Consider the following 27,775-nt stretch of genomic DNA (forward strand, 5'->3'; position numbering starts at 1 on the left):
GGAGACCAGAGATACCACAAGGCCTCCAACGAATAAAAAGGAAAGGAAAAACAAACCATGTCTCAGCCGGCCTTCGGGATCGTACCCGCCGGCCAGCCCGTCATCACCACCCCGACGGAGGCGCCCTCGCCGACGTCCTTCCTCTACGCCATCCCCCAGGGCGGCCCGGGCAGCACCGCCGGCGCCGCCAAGCCCTTCTCGCACATCGTCGTCTTCCTCCTCCCTGGCGTCGCCCTCCCGCCCGACACCGCCGCCGCAATCTACCTCGTCACCCCGGGCCCGCCGGGCCATGCCACGCCAACGTCTCGGTTCCTCGGCGGCGTCGGGCCCGGCAAGGAGAGCGCCATCTTCAACCTCGGCCCTTCCTCCTCCTCCTCCTCTTCCCCTTATTCTCCCCCGTCTTCCTCCTCTTCGCCCATCGTAATCGGCATCTCCCTCGAGCCCGCCGAGTCAGTCGCCCAGCGCATCGCGGAGCGGTCCGCCGCCTCATCTTCGGCGGGCGCGGCGACGTCGGGCGCCGTCGTCGCGCGGCCGAGCACGCTGGTCCTGGCGCAGCGCATCATCAGGAACGCGTTCAACTTCCTCGCCGGGTTCAGCGGCCAGGCCGGCCAGGTCGAGGTCGTGCCCCTCAAGGCGTTTGAGGACTGGTGGCGCAAGTTTGAGAGCCGGCTCAGGACGGACCCGGGCTTCCTGGAGAGGGAAGATTGAGGGAAAGGGTGAGGGGGGAATGAGGCAGGGCGCATTGCAATGCTGGTGGGGTGAGGCAAGGGGGAAGTGATTTGTGATGTATTACAATGATAAAAGGAAAAAGGGGGGTGTGGGTGGTTCAGGTCAAGGTTAGATAGGCACTTGGCGTTGAGTTTGGGTGGCATTTTTGCATTATGCGCTCGGAGAGATCCTCACACACCCGGAGAGCTGGGACAACCTAATGATCTCCATAATCTGTATGCTACATACAGGCTAACAAGTTTGGTGAATGACGCCGAACAGATGAACCTGTCCAAAATCGCCGAGCATGTATTTTCTGCAACAATACCCAGCCTTGTAACTCCTTGGTCCACTCGGCCCGGAGGCCCAAACCCAAGGACCGAACCAACCTATCACCACCCACACACTATCTTTACCTACAGAGAACACTCTCGTTCCTGTGCACGCCTTGAACGCCCCTCCGACTGATCGCATCTCCCCCCCCCCAAAGCAAGGCAATGATCCTCTGCCTGCTGTTCATATTCCATGCCTAGAAGTCGTCTAATTCGTCCAATAACATGCCAACATAAGTAGCCACGAAAGAAGAAGTGAGGAGATCTCCATCATTACAACTCGACTTCTAGTCTTCCTGTAGTGGAGAGACCAACGGACTCTTCAACCGCGTGGGACTACCGGCCCGACTCCTCCTGCCCGCGTTGAGCATCTGTAGTGTTGGCGCCAACCTCTCCCGACTTTCTGTCCTGACAGCCAGGCCGTTCCGGTCGAGCGCCGAGCCAGATGGCATCGGGTCGAACATGTCCAGGTTGAGTTTCGGGGTGGCAAGCCCCGATGAGCGACCGAACCGAGACCCTTCGCTGCCGTCGGACTGCTCCGTTTCGTCAGACTCGACTTCTCCAAGCTCGAAGCGGTTTGCGTCGCCTTCCTCCATAATGCGATCGTATGAAGTTGATTGTCGGCCAAAGAGCTTGTTGGTAAGGCCAGAAAACCTCCGCCCACCTCTTCTAGAACCGCCACCACCACGCCTCGATCGTCGGGCCAACCAGTTAAGTTTTCCGGACAAACGCATCCTCCGCTCCTTCTTCCGGAAGAAGAACCCAATAAGGAGCAATAGAAGAATAAACCCAAGGAACCCGGGGGTTGCCTTTGATTTCGCTTTGTCCATCAGGTCCTCGGCCGCATCGCTCCAGTCATCGTCGTGCTGCATGTCTTTGCCACTTCCAGTTGGGCGCCATGTTGAGCCGGCAAACTGGAAATCGGGTGGTGTCCCAGGCACATTCCTGCCAAACCCGACGGGCAAACTATCATCCTTGCTCTTTGGAGGAACCTGGCCAGCGGCATACAGTAGCATCTTCCCAAGCGTCCAGCTGACCTCGATCCCGTCGATTCTGTCCACCGGTTGGAACGGATCCAAGAATCCCTTGTCCTTGGCGCTCCCCAGGGCACCTTTGGAAGCATTGAATCCGGGCGCTGGCTTGTTGTCGAGGTCTATCCGAGGGATGCCAATGCCGTCATGGAGCACATTGATTAGCCAGGACGCCTTGAAGCATGCTTCCTGAGCAACCTTCATGCCGTCCTTCTTCCGGGACCCAATCTTGGACTCGATAGAGTTCCAATCCTGGCCGCAAAATTCCTTCACCCTTTCCTGATAGGTGGCAAAGTCATATGCTTTATCCGCGTTTGTGCCGAATACCCCGTGGGTTGTGTGCCAGTATTCGGAAACGCCAATGAAGTGGTTGACGTCGAAGTCAATCGCCGGCACATGCTGACCATTGAGCAAACACGGCTCGTCGTAGCAGGGCGCATCCTTTCCAAGCAGAGGGTAAGTCTTCCGCAAGCACTCGTCGAATTTCCCGGTACCCAGTAGAGTCCAATCTTTCGAACTCGTCTCTTGTGCTGGTTCTCCTTTGGCATTGGTTCGCAGACCCTTTGGCATGCACGGATCCGGTATCTCGCGGACATCTGGTGCTGCGTATGCATCCAACAAAGTTTCGATGTAAGATTCACGGGCTTGGTTGACCCCAAATCCAAGCCACGTTGCTGTAAAGACTTTGTATTCCTTCGGGGCGCCGTCCATAGTCCGCAGTCGCAGAAGCTTCAGGTCGTTCGCATGCTTCGCTGCCTCGGTCGAGTTCGGTGCAAAGGCAATCTGCGCGGAGGCTCCTCCCATGTCCAGGAATCCATATGTATGGTGGCCTTTGCCGTGCTTGTGTTGGTCAGGGTGGTCGAAGCCACCGAGCAGGTAATTGGACGCCAGCCAACCGTATAAGCCCTCAGTCTCGCCCGTGATGACCTGAATATGCAAATCACAGTCGGGTAGAGAGAATTGTGTATTCTGTCCAAGGTACGAGCATATTTCCCGTGACAACGCCTTTTGCTGGAGCTGGGGCAGAAGACGCATGCCGGCGGTGGCCATAAGAAAGATGGGCGTGTCCTTAATCTTCTCTTCGGGAATATATTCGAGCGCATGGTTGATCAGGGATTGAAGATGGTCAGGGCCAACCTCTGTGGGGTTCTGGCCGAACGTAGATATTCCAGGGCGAATCTTCTTGGTCCATTCCTTCTTTGCCACCAACTTGGGTAAGTTGCTTAGCTCCTCCTTCGATGCCTCCGTGAGCGCCTTAGTCGGGTCTTTCCAGCTGTATATATGAAGTCGCGTTCCCGAGGAGCCGGCGTCTAGGATGACACCATATCGCCCTGCCACGATGTTAGCCTTGGAGGGGGACGGGGGAACTGTCATCAAGTTAAACCACCCACATTTTTTACCCATGGAGAGAGACAACAGTCAATCGCTCAAGTAAAAGGTCGTCTTTTTGATAAATCAAGAGCCCGCAATGTCTTGCGGCTTCGAACTATGCCCGCGTTACTGGGGTATCTGGCAGGTAGGATCAATCCGACGTCACTGCAAAGAAAACATGGAAATTGCGACCAGGCTGGGTGAGAAAGTGAATTCGCGAAGAAACAACGTATTAGGCAACAGAGTAAGAAGCGAGTGGACGAAAGAGGTAGCAGTTTAAGCTCAAGAGGCTTCAATTAAACATGTACAAGGTTGAATAAGAGGGATGTAGCGAGAGACGGCCCGTGGAATGTTGGGTTGAACAAGAAAAGATAAGGGATCGGAAACGCCATCGTACGTACCCAGGCTTTCTTCATGTGTTTGGTTGGAGAAACCGGACAGGGGGGACAAAATGGGCGATCAGCTCAGGTGCTAGTGGCGTAAGGGGGGTAGCGAGGTACTTAAGTACTCATGGCACTTAACAAGTCTTAACAGCGATACAGTGTTCTATTTGAGCTTTTCGCCAAGAATTCTGGAGGTACTTACACGGTAGATTTTAGTATCAGCACTGTGGTTATGTTTCCCTCCCAATTGGCGTTTGGCCATACAAGTACAGTACCTCTCAACTACTGTATCTCCTTCGTAGGGGCTGACACGTAATCCCTCCCTCCCCCCACGTTCGTATCCAACGAAGAGACCCTCGAAACGAGTCAGGAAGCCGTCCCGACAGGAAATGCCGCTTTCTCGTAGAGAACACACCTCATCCCTCGTATTCCTTCGCCATATGAAATGGTTGGAACTGGGTGAATCCCCCGCTGTCAATTGGGCTTGACTCGGGGCACAAGCCAATTTATCCCTCTATTGCGCTGCCACACTGCCCTTTCATCCAGGAACATTGATTACCTCAGGGTTCCAAAATGGTTCCTATACGAGCCCACAGCCAACCCGCGCTTACGGGCTAAAATATTATATTACACGCGCAGCTTCCGTCCTGCTGCCGTGATGTGATCATGTTTGACGGACAGTCTCGTTGAGACATTCCACAAGAACCCGGTTTGCGTTCTTCGAGGCCCTGATTCCCATCTCGACTAGTTCCGTGTAACGCTCTGTATCCGAGGCGTCTAGATTCCCCTTAAACCAGAGGTTGGTAACCTCGTCTCGGGTAGGCAAGTACGCAATACAACAAGCTGCCAGGATCTTGTCATGCTCTGAAGGGACAGGGTCAATGACAACGACCGGCTGTGACCCCCCACTGCCGTCAACGACAAGGGCCGCAACTCCTCCCGCGACGGTGTCCACACAGTCGATGCCCGCATCGGCAAGAGCAGCCGATGCAACAGTGACACAGCCGCTTAGGACGTTCATCAGGTCCCATGTCTCGCCTCCATGGGCCTTTGAGGCTTCCCGGTCTTGGTCGCCCTCGATGATGGACACGATAATGTCGACACCACTCTTCGGCCACCGATCCGCAATGATGGCACCGCGGAGTGCAGTCTCGAGGTGGATGCCGAGATCTCGTTCAGTAGCATCTCGCAGATGCCCGCGCCGTTGCCGAGTTGCAAACGGGGCGAATTTGACATGAGTAGAGAGAATGATGTGTGGCGAAAAGGGGCTTGATTTTGGTAGAGACCTTGGGCCGTGGACGCTACAACTGAGTTTCAAGCCCGAGAGTCCTGTCTTGGACGAGGTCTCGACCTCCAGATATGCTGATCCAGAAGCAGAGGGCGTCACGCCTGTTTTCAGATCTATGTTTACTTCAGTTAGCAGTTTGTCCTACATCGTACCAGGTACCTCGAGTACGCACATTGTTTTCGAATCAAGTTAGCGGGCCGGGATCTGAATCTCTTGACGCTCCTCAGATCCTCGGCTTTTTCAGCCGCGAAGACAGGAGGCAGTGTAGCGCCGACTGGGCCATTTACTCTCCTTCTATCGGCCATCTCGGGTTCCAAGCCAAAAGAGGAGTAAATATGGTAAAACGAAGTGTTTCGTGAGACCAACCGACGTTCTGACTTCTGAGATGTGACCTGTGGGAGAGAGTGAAAAGGCTAAGAAACCTTCGTGGTGACACCAGCAAAAGGGTGATGCTGAGAATGATCTGGATCCCCGAAGAAAGGTCTCAGCAGGGCTCTTGGAGATCTTCTCCTAGGAAGGCTTTTTTAAGGTATCTGACAGGAACTGTATGGAGGTTTTCTGTCACTGATGTCCGATGTGGTAGAGATAGGATTTCACTGCAAGCCACAGGGATACGCCACTTTTTCGGGGTGTGAGAATCCCGTCTGTACTATGGTACAAGGTACTTTGGGCGCACGAGCCACAATATCAGGTCCCTTAAATTCAAGAACCAGAATTTTTCTCCTCGAACAATTTTTCTCGTCCTTGATCCCATATCAACAAACCACACAATTGTCTTGTCTCTAGCACCAACGGCTGTGATGCCTCCATGACCAAATCAGCTCACTCGCTGGCTGCACTCGGCTGCGTGGTTATCTCTTACTAACTTTCACCCTCTGGAAATTGCCATGGCAAGACTGAAGCTGATATGTCGGCCGTTTGGTGGCCATCGCCTTGACTTCATCCTGCACCCCCAGCCGGGTTGAAATGGGTCTTTTCTTTTCAGCTTTTGCTCACCCATCTTACTGGTATGATGCGAAACTATCTGAACACGAATCCCCCAAGCAACATTCCATGATGATTCCTCTTACCACAGTTCACGCGACTCCTGAGCGACCGAACAACATGCACTACCATCTGATCCGGTGTTATTCATATCAGCGTTGAAACCATCATACAGAGTGCCCTGGATGCTGACTTGCTGCAGGATCATATTCGTCTATGGGTAAACTCAATTGCTACTAGTGGTAAGTCGCCAGTCTCCCTCACATCTCCCCCCGTTTCCCACCCACGATGTTCATGATGAGAAACCTTTTTTTCAGTTCTGCTTCTGAACAGTAAATGAAGATATCCCTTACCAATTACCAATACTCTGAAGCATCTTGCCCCATCTCTTGATATTTACCTCCATAACTATGCCATGACGCTGATTATGTGAACAGCAGTTCCAATGCACGAAGATTCAACACAATCCAGCATACTCATCGACCAAGGCAGGTCCTTTTCTCCATTTATATCTCTTTTGCATTGCCCCTACGTGATGACAATAGCTTATCCATTCAATGACCATTATGGGCCGAGCCATCCACCCGCACTCCAGCGTCCCTCATGGGTTGTGATGACGAGTTGTGATGTCTTTCTACTTTGAACCCAACCTAGTTGGGCCCATTGGGAATGTAATTTGGCTTTCGTGCCTGGGCGCTCTGTGTATCGTTTTGATATGCAGTGGCTCTTGGGCCGGCCTATATAGCTGAATAAAAACGGCTTGCCTGATTTGCTTCTTCGGAACTCTGGTCTTTAACACGCTTGTAACCTGCTCAGCGCTGACCAGCTTCTAGTTAGATTCCACCATGGCTTTGCCACCGTCTCTGCCTTACTTCAGGTGAGCTTTGTCCCTTGGCACCCATAGTGACATGTCAAGATGCGGAAGCCACCAGGAGCAAGATCGAGATGCTCCGTGGGGCAGAACGAAGACTCGTTTCTCGACAATATCCAGGGGTTTGCTCCACTTGCGCCAGCCGTATTTGGGTTCCTCATTTCAAACCTTGCCAAAAAAAAGTCTTGGTCGTTTGTAGGTACCTATGATAGTAGGTGTAACAGAGCTTTGTACCGCTTTTCTGCGTGCGACATGGCAAACATATAAAAAAATTTACCATTCAAACCGTTGAGCTGAGTGACGTGACTGGCTCCCGTCTCTAAAAGAAATGCACATGATTCGACTTGTGGAATATTCCGAGCTCCCTGCTAATAACCCAAATGCCTTAATTAATGAAAATTCGTTACCTCCTTTCCGGCAGTGTCACATCATTCTGTACAGAGGTATCTGTCCCCGCTGAATGGACAGTGGTCCGGGTGGGGGTCCGCAACCAAGAAGCTAGTGCCAGTTTTGGACTTTTGAGCGCCAATCTGCGAGGCTGATGCGAACACCTTTTTATTATCATCCCCTGTGTCGCCTGAAAGTTCTCGACAAAGCTCTTGTCGACCCCGATTCTCGAAGCCCCTTCCCGACGAGCGACTACCAATGATCATGCATTGATCTGGATTGATCCAATTCAGTTCATCCGCCAGAGTCCGGTGCGGTCGCGACGAGCATCCAGGGGGGCGCTTGATAACCTGTCATCAAGTCTTTGACTGGACTTGGCGGCGAGAGAGAGAGAGAGAGCTGGGGCCCTTTGAAAAGAGCCGCAGAACCCATCCCAGACCTGATGTTGCCCTTCTCATCTTCGGGATCCAAAGCGGTCCCTCGGCATCATGTGAGCGGATACTCGAATGGATATCCACGCGGGAATACATTTGAGATTTCGCCTCACAGGTAATCCGCCCTCTCTCCTGCTCCTGCTTCTGCTCCTGCTTCTGCTTCTGCTTCTGCTTCCACCTCCACTGCTACTTCCACTCCCTTGAAACAGCTACTGACCTTGCATTCCCTGCTTAGGTTTCAACGCCGAGGAACGACAACAGCTGTACGACGGAGACGGCGGCTCTTCGTAAAGCTTGGTATTATTGCCGCACTTTGCTTCGTCATTTGGTACTTCATATCTAGCGGGGTCTCCTTCTTTTCCCTGGTTTCGCTGGGTTTGCTATCCGGAGGGGAGGACTTCCAACTGGAAACAGTGCGGTACTATGACCTGTCTAATGTCCAGGGCACCGCACGAGGGTGGGAGAGGGAGGAACGAATTCTGCTCTGTGTCCCACTTCGAGACGCCGAAGGCCATCTCCCGATGTTCTTCTCGCATCTTCGGAACTTCACGTATCCACACCATCTCATCGATCTCGCGTTCCTCGTTTCCGACTCCAAGGACAATACGTTACAAGTACTGGTGGATAGCCTGGAGGCGATTCAGGCGGACGAAGACCCGATACAACACTACGGCGAGATATCAATCATCGAGAAGGACTTTGGACAGAAGGTGAACCAGGATGTGGAGAGTCGCCATGGCTTTGCCGCGCAGGCGAGTCGACGAAAGCTTATGGCCCAGGCCCGGAATTGGCTTCTGAGCGCAGCCTTGCGTCCTTACCATTCCTGGGTTTACTGGAGGGACGTCGATGTCGAAACGGCGCCCTTCACCATTCTGGAGGATCTCATGCGACACAACAAAGACGTGATCGTTCCAAGTGAGCTTTTTTCTCTCTTTCTCGGCCAATGAGAGTCCAACCGTGCCTTTTTCTCTAACCCAATCTTAGACGTGTGGCGGCCGCTACCAGACTGGCTCGGTGGAGAGCAACCTTACGATCTCAACTCGTGGCAGGAGTCGGAGACTGCCTTGGCCCTGGCTGACACATTGGACGAAGACGCTGTCATTGTCGAGGGCTACGCAGAGTACGCAACATGGCGACCTCATCTGGCCTACTTGCGCGATCCCTATGGCGACCCCGATATGGAAATGGAGATTGACGGCGTCGGGGGAGTGAGTATCCTCGCCAAGGCCAAAGTCTTCCGATATGGCGTCCACTTCCCAGCCTTCAGCTTCGAAAAGCATGCCGAGACGGAAGGTTTCGGAAAGGTGAGCTGCGCAACCATCGCCGCCCCGGGTAGAGTGAGCTAACGCAGGGGATCAGATGGCACGGAGGATGCAATTCTCGGTCGTCGGGTTGCCACACTATACAATCTGGCATCTTTACGAGCCCAGCGTTGATGACGTTAAGCACATGGAGGTATGTGAATTGTGCCTGTACTTTGTCAGTGGGCGGCTTGTTTTCTGACCTTTGACACAGCAAATGGAGCGGGAGAAACTAGCCCGCGAGCAGGAGGAGAAAGAGAAGGCTGAGAAAGCCAAGAAGATCAAGGAGCAATTTGGTGACGCCAACAGCCAGTGGGAGAAAGACAAGACAGAGATGCAGAACATTGCAATTCAAGGCAAACAGCCGAGCGACGGAAAGCCGGCGCCAGGTGGCCCAGCAGGTGCTGAGGCTGGAGTTGGGGCTGGTTCTGGGGCCGGTTCTGGGGCCGGTTCTGGAGCTGGAGCTGCGGCCGGGGTCGGGGCCGGGGCCGGTGCTGGAGATGGAGCTGCGGCGCCAGTCGGACCTGGAGCTGAAGCTGCGGCCGGCGTTGGAGCCGTAGTTGCCAAAGCAGCTGATAAAGGCCACGGGGGGGCCAAGCCTCCTCCCAAAGTGGACAGACGAGTATAACCTTGTTCTCTGTCTTTCTCCGGATGGACATGCACTTATTCCCGTCCTGTGGGGGCTATGTTTTTCTTGGATCTACGCTCCATGCAAAGGTTTCTGACGACTCTTTCACTAACACCTGCACATGGAAGGAGGTGCCTCAGTGATATTAATGAGGCTCAGATACCCAGATGGCAGGAGGAAAGGAAGATAACATCATGTACATTACACAGAACAGACTCCAAGGGGAGCTGATTCTGCATGGCTAGGGCGTTTCGGGTTATTCAGGACGAGCAGCCAGTGTATTGAATACACTGAATTATGATATTCTGTTCAAATATGCAAATAAAAGGCACTGAAAAGGGGACCCCTTCCAGTTCCATTTGCTACCAGGATTTCATATTGAATACCTAGGTACCTACTGATCCTTGCCATCTGACTCCTGAGTCAATCGGAGGTGGCAGCTGGCGCCATCTGGCAACACGTGAGAATCCGAGATTACCCAGCCTTCCCACCCAGCAAAGCCACAGGCGCGACAAGGCTTAGGGAAGGTCGAACCTGCGAATAAGTTGAGCTGTTATCCACCCGCCCAATTTGAACACGTACGGCCGAACCTCTTGTGGTCGGTTGGTGCTCCATGGTTTTTGTCCACCTTGGAATAGCGCCAGATCCCTGTTGAACGCCGTCAAAAGTGAGCTCCATATGCCCGGTGTTGAGGACATTTGTCAACTCGTGGCCTTGGTTCTTCAAAGTCGACTTTCCCCCCCACAACCAGAACGGACGAGACTTCAAGGTCATGGTTCTTCCCTCGGGCCCGTTTCTGACGGAATATTAGAGATTCAGTACCTCAGCTGCGACTAGAGACGCCGCCCAGTCTCGCACAGCCATGGACTCGAGTCTTCTTTCAGTGCCGGGAACGCCTCTCACACGTCGCGTTCCCGCGCACTCGTCTCGAATGCAATATCGGAGCCGGCCAGTCTCAGTAGCAGTGGACCCCGTGTCATTGGTCATATCAGAGTGCATTGCAATCACCTCCGCCATCCACAAGTACGCTCGATCTCCGCATTCGTCTGTCTCGGCCATCTTGGGCGGCACCCCAAACCTGGTCCAACTGGGTCCTCCCAGTTCCCTCCGCACCCGAAGCAAGAGCTCTTCCGCGCCCAACCCGCTCGGCGATGGCTCCGGGGACTTTGGACCGGCTAATAGATGGGGGTTGCGTGGCAAGAAGGGCAAGAGCATGCAGGACAACCCCTTGATCTCGGGCTTTGGGAGGTTACGGCACGAGTTGACGGGCGTCAAGGGTAAGCTATATGCACCCCAGGTCAAATAGGCCGCATAGAAGCACCTTCTTTGCTAACTTGCGCCTAGATATTCACAAGTTCGACTCCCTGATGCTCCTCTACCCTTTCCTCCAGATCATCCAGGCCAAAGGCACGGCAGCCCCGATAACGCTACTTGCCCTTCGAGGCATACGAAAGTTCCTCGCCTACGGATTTATTGCCCCCGAGTCGCCTAGATTCGCTCTAGCGATGCAGTCCCTGTCAGCCGCCATCACGCATTGCCAGTTTGACATCAGCGATTCGGCCCAGGAGGAGGTCGTCCTTCTCATGATCCTGCACCTCATGGAGGACATGCTTTCCGGTCCAGGGGGGGATATTCTCAGCGACGAGAGCGTGTGCGATATGATGGGGCGTGGCCTGACAATTTGTTCCCGGCCCAGATTCTCCGAGGTCCTAAGGAGGACAGCCGAAGCATCGATGGTTCGAATGTGCCAGATAATATTTGAGGACCTCAAGCACCTCGAGGTCGAAGCTGGGGAGGAAAGTGACGCCCTGGACAAGCAGACGGACGCGGACATGGATAACGTTAAGATGGATCCCGCCGCGAATGGCACCGATGTGCCGTTAACCCCTGAGCCCACAGCCATTCAAGGATCCGTTGAACCACGGCAGTCGTCAAGCTCTGAGAAGGCGAGCAGCAGTGCGGACACACCTGCCACAGGAGAAGCGGGCCGAAGTAGCACTTCGTCGAGCTCGGAGAGTTCAATATCCGTCGATCTCAGGCCTTATTCACTTCCTTCTGTGCGGGAGCTCTTCAGGGTTCTCGTGAGCTTTCTCGACCCCAATGACCGGAAACAGCCTGACCAGATGAGGGTGATGGCGCTTCGCATCATCCACGTTGCTCTTGAGGTTGCAGGGCCTTCGATTGCGAGACATCCGGCCTTGGCGACCATCGCCGAAGATCGGCTATGTTGCCATCTCTTCCAGCTCGTCCGATCTGACAATATGGCTATTCTCCAGGAGGCACTCATAGTGGCCGGAACCCTTTTGTCCACGTGCCGAGAGGTGCTGAAGCTGCAACAGGAGCTGTACCTGTCGTACTTGGTGGCTTGTCTACATCCGTCGGTAGACATTCCCCGTGAACCTGGCATCGACCCGTCCCTCTACTCTGGCATACCACAGGCTCCGAAACTTGTCAAGCCTCCTCCGTCACAGGCGAGCAGCGGCCGATCGACACCAGTGCCAGTCAAGGATCGCCAAAAGCTCGGAATGGAGGGCGGAGCCCGCAAGCCGGACGCACGACAGGCCATGGTGGAGAATATCGGCGTCCTGGTGCGAATGCCCACCTTCATGGTTGAGCTGTTCGTCAACTACGACTGTGACGAGGATCGTTCAGACCTGTGCGAAGACATGATCGGGCTCCTCTCAAGGAACGCTCTGCCTGACTCGGCGACCTGGAGTACAACCAGTGTCCCACCCCTCTGTCTTGACGCATTGCTCCGGTTCATACAGTTCATAGCCGAGAGGCTCCATGACTCCACGGTCGCGAACGACTACCCCGATCCAGACAGGCTGAGGGAGCGAAGGCAGAGGAAGAGGCTCATTGTCAAGGGGATGAATAAGTTCAACGAGAACCCTAAGGGCGGTCTCGCTTACCTCCAAGACAAGGGCGTCATCGACGACATCACCAACCCGGCTTCTGTGGCGAGGTTCCTCCAGGGCACCTCGAGAGTAAGTAAGAAGGTGCTGGGAGAGTTCTTGTCCAAGAAGGGCAATGAGCCTATCCTGGATGCGTTCATGGACCTGTTTGACTTCGCTGAGAAGCGAGTGGACGAGGCCTTGAGACTCCTCCTGGAAACCTTCCGCCTACCAGGCGAATCACCTCTCATCGCACGGATCGTCACATCCTTCTCGGAGAGGTACTGCGCTGGATCCACCCCCGAAGGTGTTGCAGACAAGGATGCCGTGTTCATCTTGACCTACGCAATCATCATGCTGAATACGGATCAGCATAATCCTAATGTGAAGGGTCAAAATCGAATGTCATATACCGACTTCGCCCGAAACCTTCGCGGCCAGAATGGTGGAAATGACTTCAGCCCGGAATACCTTCAAGACATCTTCGACGCCATCAAGTCCAACGAAATCATTCTCCCCGAAGAACACGACAATCAACATGCTTTCGACTATGCCTGGAAGGAGCTCTTGTCGAAGACGGAATCCGCGGGGCCCCTCACTCCTTGCAGCACGAACATATATGACGCCGACATGTTCGCAACAACGTGGAAACCTATTGTGGCAACCCTGTCCTATGTCTTCATGTCGGCTACTGATGACACCGTCTACGCCAGGGTTGTGACTGGGTTTGACGAGTGTGCCCGCATCGCGTCCAAGTACGGGAACACGGAGGCGTTGGACCAGATCATCTACTGCCTCAGCCACATGACTACCCTCTCGTCCGAGACTCTCTCCAGCACTGCCCTGAACACCGAGGTCCAGGTCAGCGAAAACAGCGTGATGGTGAGCGAGCTTGCAGTCAAGCTTGGTAGAGACTTCAGAGCTCAGCTGGCCACGTTGGTCCTCTTCCGTGTCGTGACTGAGAGTGAGCATGTCGTCCGACGGAGCTGGAAATATGTAAGTCTTGCGCATGTGGTCAAGCTACGCACCATTCATGACCGTCACTAACCCCACGGGCCCTAGATCATCCGGATATGGCTCAATCTATTCGTCAACTCGCTCATTCCGCCTTTCTTCTCAAGCGATCCTTCTCGGGTGTCACTCCCGCCAATTCCGTTGCAGAGTCCAAGCCAAGTTGTAGACCGGGGAGCAAAGCAGAACGAGTCTGGCTTCTTCTCCGCTTTTACCTCGTACATCTCTAGCTATGCTGCAGACGACCCTCCTGAGCCCTCTGATGAAGAGTTGGAAAGCACTCTGTGCAGCGTGGATTGCGTCAATGCGTGCCACATGGGTGACGTGTTTGCCAATATCTCGTAAGTGGCCTGCCTGCTTCCTGCGGAAGAGAATTCTCTCTAGGGCGACTCTAACAGCTTGCAGAAACCTCCCGGCTGAGAGCTTAGAAGCTCTAGTCGACTCCTTGTTGGCCGAAATCCCAGAAGACGTTGGGTCGAATGCTGTAATTGCAGTGAAGTCGGAGAACGCGCCCGCATCACCCGTCAACGGACAGAAATCGCAGAAGAAGCCAGTGTACGATCCGGCGATGGTCTATATCCTCGAGTTCTGCACTGTTCTGGCTCTCCGGGACGCCACTACGGTCGAGTTGCTTGGCCAGCGTGTAGTTGGCGCCCTTCAAGCCATTCTGCGGGACGCCAGCAGCTATCACCCCATACTCGTGGCGCGTGCGACCTTCTACCTCTTCCGGTTACTCCAGTTCAGCTATGTATGACTCCCTCCCGTCGCTGAGCACACCCTGGGATCTCTCAACTGACCTCTTTTTAGGACTATGATTTCGTTCGGGCGCCTGTTTTGCTTCACAGCGTGTCAAGCTTCCCCGCAGACACGCTGAAGAAGACGTCTCAGCTGGTCCTCCAGGGCCTCAAGCTATGCATCGAGAAGCCGAGCCCACTGAGGAATGAGATCATGACGTCGCCTGATTTCTGGGTGATCCTGCAGACTCTGGCTACCAACTCCGAGTCGGCGGCAACTGTCTTTGATATTCTGGAGAGCGGAGTTTCCGGGTCGCCGCCGGCCATTATGGCGGACAACTATGAGGCCACCGTTGCGCTGCTTAACGGATTTGCTTCTGCCGCCAGCCCCGGGCCAGAACATAAGGTGGACCGGAAGCAGCATCATCGGAAACCGCGTCCAGTCCAGCAAGAAAAGTCAAGGTACGTTTCTAAAAGAACCGGTTGCAAGCGCCAGACAAAACTGACAGTCATCAGTGACAACCCTGCCGTTGCACGGGGAGCCAAAGCCGTTAATATCATCTACGATATGACGTCTCGCATCCCTCATCTTATGAAACAGTCCCATCTCGAGAACAGTGAAGGTAAGCAGAAGCCCAGCTTGCTTTTTCGAGCCAAAGACTTACACCATGACAGCCTGGTCCGCCTACTGGCTGCCAATCTTCCAAGCACTCACGACACAATGCACCAACCCCTGCCGTGAAGTGCGACAACTGGCCTTCTCGTCCCTCCAGCGGGCATTGCTGTCCCCCGAGTTGACATCCAGCGACCACGAGGAGTGGACAGCCATATTCGGGGAGGTTCTCTTCCCACTGATCCTTAGACTCCTCAAGCCCGAGGTCTTCTCGTCGGATCGAGATGGTATGAGCGAGACCAGGGTACAGGCTGCATCTCTGCTTTGCAAAGTGTTCTTGCAATATCTTGTCCTTCTGTCAACGTGGGATGGAATGCTGGACTTGTGGCTCAAAATCATCGAGATCATGGATCGTCTCATGAATAGCGGCCAGGGAGATAGCTTGGTAAGTTTCCCAAACTCTTATGTGTGGCCTTGTCATCCTCCCGACCCCTAACAGCAGTCGTTATAGGAGGAAGCAGTTCCCGAGAACCTGAAGAACGTCCTGCTGTTTATGGCCAGCAGCGGCTACCTGGTGCCGCCGAGTCAGAACCCCGAGCGGGAAAAGCTGTGGACGGAGACGTGGAAGCGTATTGACCGCTTCCTGCCCGACCTCAGAAATGAGCTCTTTGCAGAGGACCCCAAGGCGGAAGAGCCGCCGAGCGCCGCCCCGCAGTCTCCCAAAACCGAGGAGAATGTTGTTTAGATGGGATGGATGGGTGGATGGCACTTGAGAATAGATGCACCCGGGGTGACTCGGCCGGACCATGATTTTGCACTTCTAATAACTAGACCTCATGACCGCCGCTCGGCCCCAATGTGTAGCATCACTGGGATTTTGGCCGGGGATAAGAATCATGCCCGAGATATATAATCTTGTGTTCAATAGAAACCGCCTCCTCGCTGATTGGGGGAGGAGGGAGCAGGCTGGAATGCCTGCCTGATTCCTAGATTAGCTGTACATAAGTCCAATTGACCATGAGCTGTGTATGTACAGATGATTGAGTGTGTCCTTGGTCGTGTCTAGAATGCCTGTCGGTACAGGAAAATGCTCGAAACTAGCGCATGAGACTCGTGTGAAGACATGCCCCTATAACGTGTACCGTGCCCCATCATACGGAGGGCAGATTACCGACGCCCCAGAAAACCCCCGCGGCCGGGCTCGAAAATCATAACCTCGGCCCCCCGTCCAGCCGCCCACCCCCACCGCCGCCCCGTCGATAGAGATAGCCGTGCGCGACGGGGCTGGGCAAAAGGGGCGGCGATGGCGGCCCCCCCTGCGCCTGCGCTGGCCGGCGACGCAGCAGCCTGTCGGTGAAGAAGACAGGGTGTCGGTGGGAGGCGTTGTGGGCGGTGGGGGGTGCTGCTTGGGGAGGCGGCGGGGGGATGGTGGTTGTGCTTGTGGTTGTGGTGGCCATCACTTTTGTTTTTCCGCTTCTTTTTTTTACGGGTGTAGGTAGTAAGGGCTTCCCGGGCTGAGCTCGGCTCGTTTGTTGAAATCACGAGGCGGAGCTGGGGGAGGAGAGAGGGTGAAGATGGGTTGGATGTTTACTCTTTTAATGGTTTTGAATGCTTGGCCTTGCCAGCGTATCAATGCGGCGGCCCTGCGTCATCCATTTTCACGTGTCCTAGATGCTTGAGCTGTTACTGTCCCTGGCTCGGCAGTTTTGCGGTACATGCAACGCTTGTGTATACGTACCTAGGTACCTTACTGTGAAATAGCGTCTTACACACCAGGGACCTAGGTAGTAGATAGGTACCTACCTATATATTTTGATAACTGGTGAACCAAGTGCCGCTCGTTCGGGACCTGATTGACCAGACTCGGTCAACATGGATTGTGGTACAGACGTATAATTAAGCGTGGTATAATCATCAGTCTCACGGAACCGCTTTCCCGTCAGGCTCCCGCTTCTTCCTGTTCCTCGCCTTTTGAGCCTTCTTCTCCTTCCCCTTCTTGATGGTGTCCACAAGCGACTCAATCTCCTCCATCCGTTCTGCCTCCTTCGCCTCTTCCTCCCTCTTCTCCTGGTCCTTCTTCATCCTGGCCCGCTTCACCGCCTGCCCCTTCTCCACCTTCTCTATCAGCTTGTCGCTCGACTCCCAGAGCTTCTTCGCGACCTCGTCGTCCTTGACGTCCTTCCTCGCAAAATCAACCTCCATGCACTCCTTGACCAGCTTGCCTCCCGGACCCCGTCCGAGACTAGCATCCATCGCGGCGAACAGGATCGACTGCGCGCCCATGCCGGGGCTCTTCAGGAATAGCCATACCAGCACGTAGAAGAGCATGTAGAAGATCAATCCCAGCAATGACCCCCTCGTCAGCCACCGCCTCGTCCCGGGCGTCCGCGTGAGGCCGGGGTCAACGAAGACCACCCTTGCATTCATGGGGAGCTCGTCGGGCCGTTTGTATGCGTCCAGGTGCTTCTGGTATGCCTGCCCAAAGACCGCCAACGCCAGCTTGCTCCTCGCGTACGCCTTCCCCGGGGTCCAGCGGTCCTTGTCCAGCGCCTCGGCGAGCGGCGGCGAGGATATGTAGGCCGGGCAGGTCGGGATTATGATGCGGACGTCGCGGTCGAAGGGCTGGGCCCGTATCGCGGGGCTGAGTATGCCCAGCAGGTGGAAATTGGCGAGGTAGTTGACCATCCACGTGCTCTCCAGGCCCTCGGCCGTCTCGGTCCTCGCGGCTCCCGGCGGCGTCAGCGTCGCGGCGCACAGGATGACCATGTCCAGCCGGCGGGGCGGCGCGTTATCGATCCACTTTGTGGCAAACTGCCTGATGCTGTGTAGGGACGACAGGTCGACCTGCTCGGCGTAGATGAGCTGGTTGTTGGTGCGGTCGCGCAAGTCGTCGACGTAGTCGGCGAGGAACGGGTCGGCCGCGGGGAGGTGCGTCAGCAGGATGATCTGGGCGCCGCGCTCGGCCAGCTCAAGGGCGACAGCCTGCCCGACCCCCGAGGTGCCGCCCGTGATCATGACGACCCGGCCGTGCATGCTGCGCTCGGCCGTGTTCGTCGCGCCGCTGCAGTATCGCTTCGTCAAGATGGCGGCGGCCAGGGCGCTGCCCGTCTTGACGAGGTTCCATGGCTTTGGCATCCATGACGGAGCGCCGTCGAAAAAGATGCTGGCTATGAATGGGATAGGCATCGTTGGCGGAAGTCCATGGCTTGGATGTGGTTGTATTGTCGTTCCCTTGGATAGGATTTTGTTTGCCTCGTGTTCCTGGATGCTACGTACACGCCTGGCAGTACGAAATGTCCCAAACCAAGGTGCCCTGGAAGGATAGCGATTGGCTCCTGGGAGTAGTGGTGGCAATACGGGAGATAGCGGCTAACATTAGCGCCTGCCGCCTGCCGCCGCCCGCCGCCTTAAACGTTGATGAACCTCTCAAACTCGCAGATTAATCGTACACCATACATTCCACCCACCCAGACCTCCACCTGGAAGGGAAAGGATGGCCTCAGAAGAGGAGGAAGAACAGTACAACGATGTTCCTCTCCAACACCGGCGGCCTTTCGGGTCTGGGCTCAAGCGGAATGCAATAGCCTTCGTGCGAGCCTCCGACGGCGATCTGCGGCTTGCAGACCAGACTGCCAAGGCCAAACCTTCGCAGAACATTGGAGACCTTTACCTGAGCATGGTTCTCCCAAAAGACCGATCACGGCCTCAATCCCCCCAGGTCCAAGCACCGCAGGAGCCTCTCAAGGTCTGCACGGTGTGTCAAATCCCGCTCACTGAAAACCCAGAGAAAGACAAGGATGGCCCTCCCGAGGTGGCCACCTATCCCCAAAACGCCCACGAGTCGTCTCTCGCCCACCAGGTATGCCTGGCCCACTCTCACCCGCCGTCGGCCCTAGACCGGTCGCGCATGGGCCTAAGCTACCTAGAGTCGCGCGGCTGGGATCCAGATTCCCGCGCCGGGCTGGGGGCTTCCCAGCAAGGTATCAAGTTCCCCATCAAGCCGAAGCCCAAAGATGATACCCTGGGGCTCGGCCTGGTCTTTCCCAAGGACGCGCCAAAGAAGAAGGAAAAGCCCCAGCAGCTTGACGCCGGCAGGGTGAGGAAGATGGCGCGGGAAGAGAAAAAGAGGACCGAGAGGCTGCAGCGGCATTTTTACAGTAATGATGATGTTGAAAAGTACCTTGGGCCGGGGCATGGGGTCTGACGTTGCCAAATGCTACCTGGTAGGGCGATGGTACATGATATCAGATGAACATGGTATACGGAACCTGTTTCTTTGTTCGGGTAGACCAGCATATTTGGCCCTCACGTCCTATATGTAAAAAAAATACACTTTTTAAATCTTTACAGGAACGTGTATCATTTGGATCTTTGCCTCTTAAATAATCCTATTCTCTGTCTTCTTCCATTGCAGTGTACCCCTCTCAAAGGCAAAGTCCTATGATTATCCTCGTGTCCTTTCAGTTTCTATTGTCTCGCCCCCTCTTGTTCGATAAAGAGGTATCGAGAGAGTTACGTGAGCGGAGAGCAGTGAGCGTTCTTCGAGATAGCATGTGTATCGCATGGCTCCGGGTGCATTTCGTGGCATGAGGCCAAAAGGCGCCTTGGAGTGTTGCAGACATCGAGTAGGCTTACAAGGAACATGCACACAAGGTCATCAAATCGTATTTCACCCTTCTCTAATAGGGAACCGTCCTTTCCCTTTCCTAAACCCCATATCTAATGCATACCCCCCCAGGCCTTGTACCGTATGCCCCTTTCCCCCCACCCCCATCCAGAATCCCAAATGTTCAATCCCTCCATCTAAACTCCACGAAATAGGTTTCCCTTTATTCTCCGCAAACACCCTCAGTCCCCTAGAGCATCCGCCTCTTGGCGGGTCTCTCGCCCCCATCACTCGAAGGGTAAACAGACTTGTCCTTGGGCTTGCCCCTTGGGGGATCAGCCACAGCTCCGTTGGCATTGACTGCGGCCACCCATGTTGCAACAGCCTCTGCGGCCTCTGCGGTCTGGTCCTGCTTTTCTCCTTTCTGGGAAGGGGGGGTATATGTCAGCTACCATTGTTGGTTTTCAGTTTTATTCTGTTAAGGACAAGGGAGGGATGGGAATTACCATGCGTTCCAGGTGCGATATGTAGTTGCGCAGCTCCTCAGTCGTCAAAGCGACGTGGTGGGCTTGGCCTCTGGCACTGGCATGCCTGTCATTCTCGTCCTCGGATGAGCTAGTCTAGGATATGTTGATCAGCTCCGGATACACAAGGAGGAACAGCTGAACGGGGAAGAGAGACGTGCCTTGGTTGAACGTCCTCCCGATGACGCACCGGAAGGTGTCCCGGGATAGTAGCTAGCAAACTCGTCGTCGCTGAGGAACAGATGGCCCCAGGTATCGTGGAAATCGGCCTCGGCGTCGGGGGTGGTGCGAGGTTCAGCTTTGGGTTTGGAGGCATCGTTGCCAGAAGCTGGCAAGTCGGCGGAGGCATCTGAGGAGGAGGTTTTCTCAGATTGCAGGCTGTCGATTGTGGTAGGCAGCCCTGGTTTGCATGACGAAGAAGACGATGATGAGGTGCCGTAGGTTTCAGGCCCGGGGGAATTCACAGCTTTGAAAGAAGTGAGTGAAGCCATTGTCAGAGAGGTGTTCTGCAATGCCTAGAAGAGGCGAGAATATCGGAAGCACAGGATGTGAGAAGGTAGGGGCAGAACTGCTAGGTGATATGCAATATAGGTAGACTTGATAGTGCATAGTGGGTAAGCCGAAGAGTACATGATGAGATACATCACTAGGGAGCCTTGTCTAGAAGGCTCAGAAGCTGTGAAGCCTTGTTTTAAGGATAATATGAACAAAAAGTGAGGGCAGAGTGAGGGTCGATATTTGCTGCTCCGGTGCTCCCTAAAAGGTTGCCTAGCCAACCCCCAAAAAGAGTTCCCGTCCAAGGTGAGGTCCTACAGATGTTCTGGGGCGGTAAAAAACCCATCAAGTCACAGGGGGTTCGTGGCTGGGGGAAATATCACTGAGTGCCAGGATGCTTGTAACAAACCCTAAGTGGGCCGAGGGATATGGCATTCTCTAGTAGGTACGGTGAACCTACCATAGATCTGAAGGAACTAGACCTATGCCGAAGCCATACCAGGCCCAGGGCCCGGCTTACCGCCACTCTCCTTTGCCCCCTGGATATCATCACCGACGACAGGGAAGGCCGGGATTTCGACCCCAAGCACCCGATACTCCATACCGACATAGCCATCACTCAGCACCAGGACATCAAGCTTCCTCGCCTGGCCGCCTTCGGGATCCGGCAACTTGATCACCGCCCTAGCGGCCGGCCTCGAGCCCACGCCGACACTCCTGCCGGGGCCCTGGCTCCAGCCGACCCTCTTGACCGCGACGATCTCGTCCCTCGCGACGTCGCACACGATGACGAACCAGCCCTCGGTCTGCGGCTTGGGGAACCTCGGCGCGTAGATGCGCGCCTCCCGCTCGGCGACCGGGTTGAGCCGCCTGAGCGACACGGTCAGCGAGAGGGACTTGGCCTGCTCCACCGACACGCCGACGTTGGGGATCGCGGCCGCGGCCCTGGCGAAGCGCGCCTGCTGGCTGCTGGGGACGGAGAGCTCGCGTGCAAGCTTCTGCAGCTGCGGGGGCTTGAGCTTGCTGAGCTCGTGGAGGGGCATCCTGTTCTTGGTGTTCTCGTCTACGGTCGGCAGGATGGAGAGTGGGGGGTCTGTTGGCCAGCGGGCGCTCTTTATACACTGCAGGAGCTTGATGAACTCCAGAGTGCTGGAGAGGTAGCCCGACTCGGTCATCACGTCGATGGATGCCTGGATGATTCGGATTGACTGGTCGAGGACGCTCGTCTGGTCGCCGACGTAATCGGTGATTGGGAGGTTGATACGTGACATGTGCGCCTGGAGGAGGAGGAATGACTTGACGTGGGGGTCCCACATGGGCATATCGAATGAGGTGCCGGGCAGGGGCAGGTTCTTGGACAACTCGGCGTTGATAAGGTCCTCGTTGTGTCGGACGGGCAGTTCGTCGTACTCGGTCGCCCGGCACATCCAGGATAGCACGTCCTCGAAGGTTGCCTTGGGTTTCGCATGGCTGGCCAATTGGCGAATGGTCTTGTGAGAGAGGTAGTAGTAGCTCATGATCTTGCCCATTGGCGTAGGGTCGACATCGCCGTTGGGGTAGACCTCGACACACTTGGACGTGGCAAGCTCATTGAGCGATGTGTCAACCATCTCGATCATAAAATCGTTGGCAAGTTGCTGTGCGGCGGTGCTGTTATGCTCTTCGGCCAATATCTCAAGGCCGTAGTATGATGGGTTCTTGTGCAGCCTCCGGAAGAAGAAGGTCCAGGTCAGATAGTCCAGGGCATCCTGCTTTGTGACAATGGTTTCTGCGGATACCTCGGCGCAGAGATGGTTATCCAGGACGGTGTGAAGCGACGACTCGACGGGGAAGCCCGTGTGTAGGAAGTGTTTGTAGAAGTCCTTCTTCGAATCCTGGGTCAAGATCCGAGCCACACCAGAAGTATCAAACTGCGGTCGGCCGGCTCGACCCAGCATCTGCAGCACATCTGTGAGATCCATGTCCTTGTATCCCTCGATCTTTGCGTCGTAATATTGCGTTCCCTTGACCACGACGAGATGGGCCGGGAGGTTCACGCCCCAGGCAAGTGTGCTCGTGGCGATGAGAATCTGGATCTTGTTGTTCAGAAAGAGCTCCTCGGCCAGCTGCCGGTCAGACTCGACCAGACCAGCATGATGTAGGCCAATTCCAAAGCTTATGGCTTCTTTCAACGCGTCGTCTTTTACCCTTGAGAGATTGAGCTGGAGGTCATCTTCATCCATGGTGAGGAATCGCCTGGGGTTGTCTTCCATGCCGCATAGGTTGACGAGGTCCTTGGCTGTCAGCCTGGTTTGGCGACGGGACGGGACGAAGACGATGACTGGCTTGTCCGGGCTGTGGTTCTTGATCGCCAGGAAGGTCGGGCGGTTCATAGACTGCATTAGGGGGCAGAAGCCCCTAGCTTCTGGGAACCCGTCAATGTACAGCTCCAGGGGAACCGGTCGGACCGAGTGCCTGAAATTGAACAGGCCTTCTTTGACGCCGAGCCAGTTGCCCAGGTCGGTGGCATTGGCGCAAGCGGTCGACATGCCCAAGAGCCGGACAGAACTTTTAGTCGAGGCGGCGATGAAGTTCATTCTGGACACAATGATCTCCAGAATGGGCCCGCGATCGCCTGCCAGGAGATGGATCTCGTCGATGATGACAAGGCTGACCTTGCGGACATAGCCTCTCGTCTGCCAGCTACGAGAAATGCCGTCCCACTTCTCGGGAGTAGTGACGATGATGTCGGCATCCTGGATTGTGCGAGTATCGGGGGTGTTGTCTCCAGTCAACTCCACCAACTTCAGCCCCATCGGCTGTGCCAGGCGTCTCCCCCAGTCCTTCACTCGCTCTCGCACGAGAGCCTTCATGGGAGCTATGTACACCACCTTTGAACCCGGACGTTCTCGGAAGGCCCACCACATAGCCAGCTCGGCAGCGACCGTCTTTCCACTGCCGGTTGGAGAGCCAAGAAGGACGTTCGCCGGCGTGTGGTACAGCGTGTGGAAGATCTGCGTTTGCATGGGGTTGAAAAACTGGAACCGTTGGCTGTAGATGTCTTCCAATATCGGATTCTTCAGCGCCGTGATTGGAAGCGGCTGCAAGTTCAGGAGGTCGGTGTACACGCTCTCGGTGTCTGGTCGGATCAGATGTTGGAAGGAGACAGGGGTCACCGTCTCTGCCCCCAGCCATCTGTCGGAGACTGCTCTCACGTAGATCTGGGTCGGCAAGGGGTCCGCTAGGGGAATAGTAAAGTTGAGCTCATGCTCGTCATGCAGCTTCCTCCGGTTAAGGATGAAGAATTCGTGGTGATAGATCTCGGATGTCTCCGAGTTCTCGACCCAGATATAGTAGGACTCTGACGTCCCGTGAACCTGGTCATTCCAACGGAAATCGGGGTAGACGAAGAGCTTGATTCGCAGAACATCCCTGTTCAAGGGCGCAATTTCAGCTTCAACGTTGACGGTCGGGAAATTGTTCAGGATCTTGGCGATCTTCGTGCCTGCACTATGGTTGTGGACAAGGCTGCCGATCTCAGCAGGTTCCATATCGCGCATGGCCTCGATGGTCAGTGACTCCTTGGCGTCGAGCTGGTTCAATACCGGCTTGGGCAGGTCAAACTGGTGGAGAGGATGCTGGAACGGCCATATTCGTTTCTCGATGGACTTGGACAAGGTCAGGAGAACCAGGCACTGATGACCCCATCTTCTATTCAGGGCAATCATGAACAGGGCGCGGCAAATTCGGCCAGCTTGTTGGGCCACGTAGTTGAGATCATTACCCAGGGCAAAATCCTCCGGCTGCGCCCTCGAGATGTAACCCTGTAGCAAGATGTTGGTCTTTGCTTGGGGAGTATCGATTCCCGCGCCAACATCGCAGACCACAACATGATCGTTATTTTTCATCCTGGACAGCTCCACGCTTTCACTGTCTCGGGACTGTATGTTATCGAACTCTCCGCTCATGGCGATCATCTTTAGAACGTCGGCTTCGGTAGCCTGGGGGCGCATCATGGTGTTGAAGATCTCGATACTGGTCTGTTGTATGTAGTACTGGCTGGCAATCCGGCCGATATCCTTGCTCCGCAGCTCTTCCGTTGTCTCGTTGAATATGACCATCTGGCTCTTCTGCAGCGTCCTCGCTGCTTGAATGGCAAGCTGGCGCCGTCTCTGAACCAGACTCGGGTCTTCAGCATACTCGGCCCAGTCGATCCCGTACGCCATTGGGTTCCGTTTCATCCGTACGAAAAGGTACGAGTAGCCGATCCATTGGACGGCCTCGGGGATCGAGCTAACCGTTCCCAGTGCGATCTCGGCATTCAAGTTATCAACCAGCTTGGCCGAGAACTTGGATTCGATAGGGAGCTGATCAGTGACTGCTGTCAGGTAGTGGCTGAGCTTGTCCGCAGTGGTGCAGATCATGCCGATGCCAACGTCTTCGAACTGCGGCCGACCAGCACGCCCGAAGATCTGAAGAACGTCGAGGATCCCAAGGTCAACGAATTTGCCATCCTGGGCGCTGTACACCTGAGTCCCCTTGATAACCACGGCGGCTGCCGGCAGATTGACACCCCAGGCAAGAGTGGCAGTACAGCACAGGACCTTGATGACACCTTCGGAAAACAGCCTCTCCATCATATTCCGGTCCGCCCGGGCCATTCCGGCATGATGGACGCCAAGCCCCTTCGGGATGAGTTCTCTTATCTCCTTGGCCCTTGTCGTCCTGACATCCCTCATGGCAGACTCGTATTTTGGATGCCCAGTGGGGTCAAATAGATCGACGCAGACAGCATCAATCGCTTTCTCATAGAGCATCTTCGCCGTTGCCAGCGTGTCTCGTCTAGAGTGGACAAAGACCATGACCTGATGGTCCTGCTCGAGCATTTCCCGGACTTTTTCGAAAGCAACACCATCGAGGTTATCCCTGGACTGCCTCGTCCCGGCTTTGCCTTTCACCCCAATGAAGTGCTGTTCGAGCGGCACGGGCCGGAACGAGGCATCGAAATAGAACAGCCCGGCGTACCTGTTGACTTTTAGAAAGTCGGCGACATCGATGTAGTTCGGCAGCGTGGCGCTGAGACCGACGATGCGGATCAGAGACTGTGTGCTCTCGACCTGTCTCTCGGTCCTGGCAACGAGGGATTCGAGCACTGCGCCTCGCTCGTCATGGAGCATGTGGACCTCGTCGATGATCAGTAACCTCACTTTCTGCACGAGCTCCGTGTCGCCCGTCCCCTTTCGCGTCACTACATCCCACTTCTCAGGGGTGGTCACAATGATTTGGGTCTGCACAATCTCGGATTTGGTCAGGTGCATGTCTCCTGTGTACTCTCGGCAGCGAATACCAAGCCAAGCGAGTCGTTTGCTCAACTTCCCAGTGATCTCAGCCGCAAGGGCTTTCATAGGGGCGACGTAGACGATCTTGAAGCCCTCGGTGTCCACGGCGAAGTCGGTTGCCTGAGGGTCATCGAATGGGTTCGGGGTCAGGTACTGGCCAACAGTGTGAAGAATAGTCAACAGGGCGGCGTCAGTTTTACCCTACGCCGTGTTAGTCTGGTAAATAAGCAGGACCGTATCTCGTGGATGTATCCCACCACGGCTACTTACAGCACCAGTAGGGGCGCAGATGAGCATGTTCTCGCTGGTCTTGTAGGCTACCGGGTAGACGAGACTCTGCATACGGTTCAGAGTCGTGTATCCCTTGAAAGTCCTGCTGCAGAGCCCATCCAGCTCAGAGATCTCGAGGAGTCTCCGACCTGCCCCGAGAGTACCAACCCGGCCCGCGGGAATGGAGTACATTTCGTACTTTTCGAATTCTTTTCGCTCGCTACCAACGGGGAGGGCATATCGCTTTCCGGAATAGCTCAGAGTGTTGCCCGCATTGTAAGCCTTGTACACGTGCGGGTATTGCGGCTCTTTGGACTGGGCAGGAGCCAAGCGCGCCGTTTTGTGCTCAAGATCCTGCCTTCGAAGGCCTTCTTCTCTCTGGGCTCTCGTCAATAAACGCCCGGCGGCTGGTAGCTCAGGGGGTGTTAGAGCAGCAACGATCTCATCCCTGTGAGAGAGCAGGTCGGTGATAAAATCAAGGTCATCGAATCCGATCAGGTCGGTCAATGAACTCTGCAGCTCATCTTGGGAGAGCTTCGATGCCAGGATTTCACTAATCTGGTCTTCAACACCAACGCCACCTTTCCTTGATGCAATCCCAGAGCACCTAGCGGCGAGCCAGGAGGGTCCATAGGGGGTTTCGTTGAGCCCATCGGTGCCATCCATCAAGTCACCGCTGTCGAAGGCAATCTCGTCCAGTTCGCTGTCCGATATGAAGTCCCAAACATCGTGACTTGCGTCAGCTGAGCTGTAGCCATAGTCTTTGTCGTCGTCATCCCAGTCCGTGTCGCTTCCGACGTTCGAGGTCGGCGGCAGCCTGAGTTCAGCCAGCGCTGATTTCATGGCTTCCATTTGGGAGAGCCATTGGGCTTGACCCGAGTCACTCAAAGAACTAGTCATAGTTGCGAATTGAACGCCGAGTTTGGGGAACAGATTTGCTTCTCAGAATGGAGAAGGGTGACCTGCGTCTCTTCACCTGGTTGATTCAGATCTTGCCTCAAAAATCTAAACCGTTCATTGTGGCTTACATACCAACGTTAATATGTGGATGTGGGGAGTTTCCACCCGCTCTAAGGCAACGAGTCTGAGGCGAGTCAACAGCGAGACTACCCCGCTAATAATAACTAATGGCTTTCTCCCCCTTTCACTGTAGGCGGTGTGGGTTGCAGAGAGTCAGAAAGCAAGCAAAGAAGCAAAGAGTCTCCCGTTTCTTATTCCTCGCGCTGCTTCCATTTTGGTTCCCCCGCTAGCATTATCGTAATCTATTTCTACATGAATCGAAAGGCTTCTTGGCTAAGGTACGTATGGGGGTTTACACGCATGTTCCTTTCTATTCCTTGACAAGTTCCCCCCTAATAAGGGGGTGTCTCGACAATAGTTGCTGCAGTCAGGGTTGTATGAACCGGTAACGGAGAACACTTGAAATAATTATTAGAATTCCTAGATCACAACCAAACTCCGTGACCAAAATATTTGCTTTCTCTTCCTGCCCTCGCCCGCCCCGTTCTACCTCCCGAGGCCCTTCTGTAACGATGCAGGGCACGCGTATCGTGTATTCCATCGAAGCTTCTCCCACCATCTAAGCGTCCGGC

At 55.0% G+C, this 27,775-nt stretch overlaps 9 protein-coding genes across 9 annotated transcripts; 4 read left to right on the top strand and 5 right to left on the bottom strand.

The window, feature by feature from the left end:
• Positions 1 to 57: 57 nt before the first annotated feature.
• QBC33DRAFT_559510 (uncharacterized protein) lies at positions 58 to 708 on the top strand (the record flags this gene model as incomplete). The annotated part of the gene is made up of 1 exon (XM_060429978.1): positions 58 to 708. The coding sequence occupies one exon, from the start codon at positions 58 to 60 to the stop codon at positions 706 to 708; it is 651 nt and encodes a 216-aa protein (XP_060282994.1).
• A 157-nt stretch (positions 709 to 865) lies between these two features.
• Positions 866 to 3,812, bottom strand: QBC33DRAFT_540205 (nucleoside phosphatase family-domain-containing protein). Its single transcript, XM_060428043.1, has 2 exons — positions 3,463 to 3,812; positions 866 to 3,402 (listed from the first exon to the last, which is right to left on the bottom strand). The coding sequence occupies exons 1-2, from the start codon at positions 3,473 to 3,475 to the stop codon at positions 1,328 to 1,330; spliced, it is 2,088 nt and encodes a 695-aa protein (XP_060282995.1). The 5' UTR covers positions 3,476 to 3,812; the 3' UTR covers positions 866 to 1,327.
• A 218-nt stretch (positions 3,813 to 4,030) lies between these two features.
• On the bottom strand, positions 4,031 to 5,549 carry QBC33DRAFT_88384 (3' exoribonuclease family, domain 1-domain-containing protein). Its single transcript, XM_060433151.1, has 3 exons — positions 5,286 to 5,549; positions 4,241 to 5,226; positions 4,031 to 4,180 (listed from the first exon to the last, which is right to left on the bottom strand). The coding sequence occupies exons 1-2, from the start codon at positions 5,416 to 5,418 to the stop codon at positions 4,490 to 4,492; spliced, it is 870 nt and encodes a 289-aa protein (XP_060282996.1). The 5' UTR covers positions 5,419 to 5,549; the 3' UTR covers positions 4,031 to 4,180; positions 4,241 to 4,489.
• Positions 5,550 to 7,516: 1,967 nt separating this feature from the next.
• QBC33DRAFT_88412 (mannan polymerase) lies at positions 7,517 to 10,062 on the top strand. Its single transcript, XM_060433152.1, has 5 exons — positions 7,517 to 7,904; positions 8,025 to 8,704; positions 8,774 to 9,093; positions 9,149 to 9,244; positions 9,305 to 10,062. The coding sequence occupies exons 1-5, from the start codon at positions 7,798 to 7,800 to the stop codon at positions 9,716 to 9,718; spliced, it is 1,617 nt and encodes a 538-aa protein (XP_060282997.1). The 5' UTR covers positions 7,517 to 7,797; the 3' UTR covers positions 9,719 to 10,062.
• A 178-nt stretch (positions 10,063 to 10,240) lies between these two features.
• On the top strand, positions 10,241 to 16,062 carry QBC33DRAFT_540217 (uncharacterized protein). The gene is made up of 8 exons (XM_060428044.1): positions 10,241 to 10,995; positions 11,063 to 13,608; positions 13,675 to 13,964; positions 14,029 to 14,371; positions 14,431 to 14,819; positions 14,874 to 14,980; positions 15,033 to 15,415; positions 15,482 to 16,062. Exons 1-8 carry the CDS (start codon positions 10,581 to 10,583, stop codon positions 15,713 to 15,715), a joined length of 4,707 nt encoding a protein of 1,568 aa, XP_060282998.1. The 5' UTR covers positions 10,241 to 10,580; the 3' UTR covers positions 15,716 to 16,062.
• Positions 16,063 to 16,391: 329 nt separating this feature from the next.
• On the bottom strand, positions 16,392 to 18,290 carry QBC33DRAFT_88570 (putative retinol dehydrogenase). The gene has a single exon (XM_060433153.1). It carries the CDS (start codon positions 18,154 to 18,156, stop codon positions 16,891 to 16,893), a length of 1,266 nt encoding a protein of 421 aa, XP_060282999.1. The 5' UTR covers positions 18,157 to 18,290; the 3' UTR covers positions 16,392 to 16,890.
• Positions 18,291 to 18,407: 117 nt separating this feature from the next.
• QBC33DRAFT_540223 (uncharacterized protein) lies at positions 18,408 to 19,360 on the top strand. The gene has a single exon (XM_060428045.1). It carries the CDS (start codon positions 18,464 to 18,466, stop codon positions 19,172 to 19,174), a length of 711 nt encoding a protein of 236 aa, XP_060283000.1. The 5' UTR covers positions 18,408 to 18,463; the 3' UTR covers positions 19,175 to 19,360.
• Positions 19,361 to 19,703: 343 nt separating this feature from the next.
• QBC33DRAFT_88699 (uncharacterized protein) lies at positions 19,704 to 20,834 on the bottom strand. Its single transcript, XM_060433155.1, has 3 exons — positions 20,262 to 20,834; positions 20,083 to 20,196; positions 19,704 to 20,000 (listed from the first exon to the last, which is right to left on the bottom strand). Exons 1-3 carry the CDS (start codon positions 20,589 to 20,591, stop codon positions 19,827 to 19,829), a joined length of 618 nt encoding a protein of 205 aa, XP_060283001.1. The 5' UTR covers positions 20,592 to 20,834; the 3' UTR covers positions 19,704 to 19,826.
• Positions 20,835 to 27,248, bottom strand: QBC33DRAFT_88698 (activating signal cointegrator 1 complex subunit 3). Its single transcript, XM_060433154.1, has 2 exons — positions 26,184 to 27,248; positions 20,835 to 26,114 (listed from the first exon to the last, which is right to left on the bottom strand). The coding sequence occupies exons 1-2, from the start codon at positions 27,081 to 27,083 to the stop codon at positions 21,078 to 21,080; spliced, it is 5,937 nt and encodes a 1,978-aa protein (XP_060283002.1). The 5' UTR covers positions 27,084 to 27,248; the 3' UTR covers positions 20,835 to 21,077.
• Between the last annotated feature and the right edge of the window lie 527 nt (positions 27,249 to 27,775).

This window comes from Phialemonium atrogriseum (assembly GCF_030411735.1).
Source record: "Phialemonium atrogriseum strain 8032-3 unplaced genomic scaffold QBC33scaffold_14, whole genome shotgun sequence".
Lineage (NCBI taxonomy): Eukaryota > Fungi > Ascomycota > Sordariomycetes > Cephalothecales > Cephalothecaceae > Phialemonium > Phialemonium atrogriseum.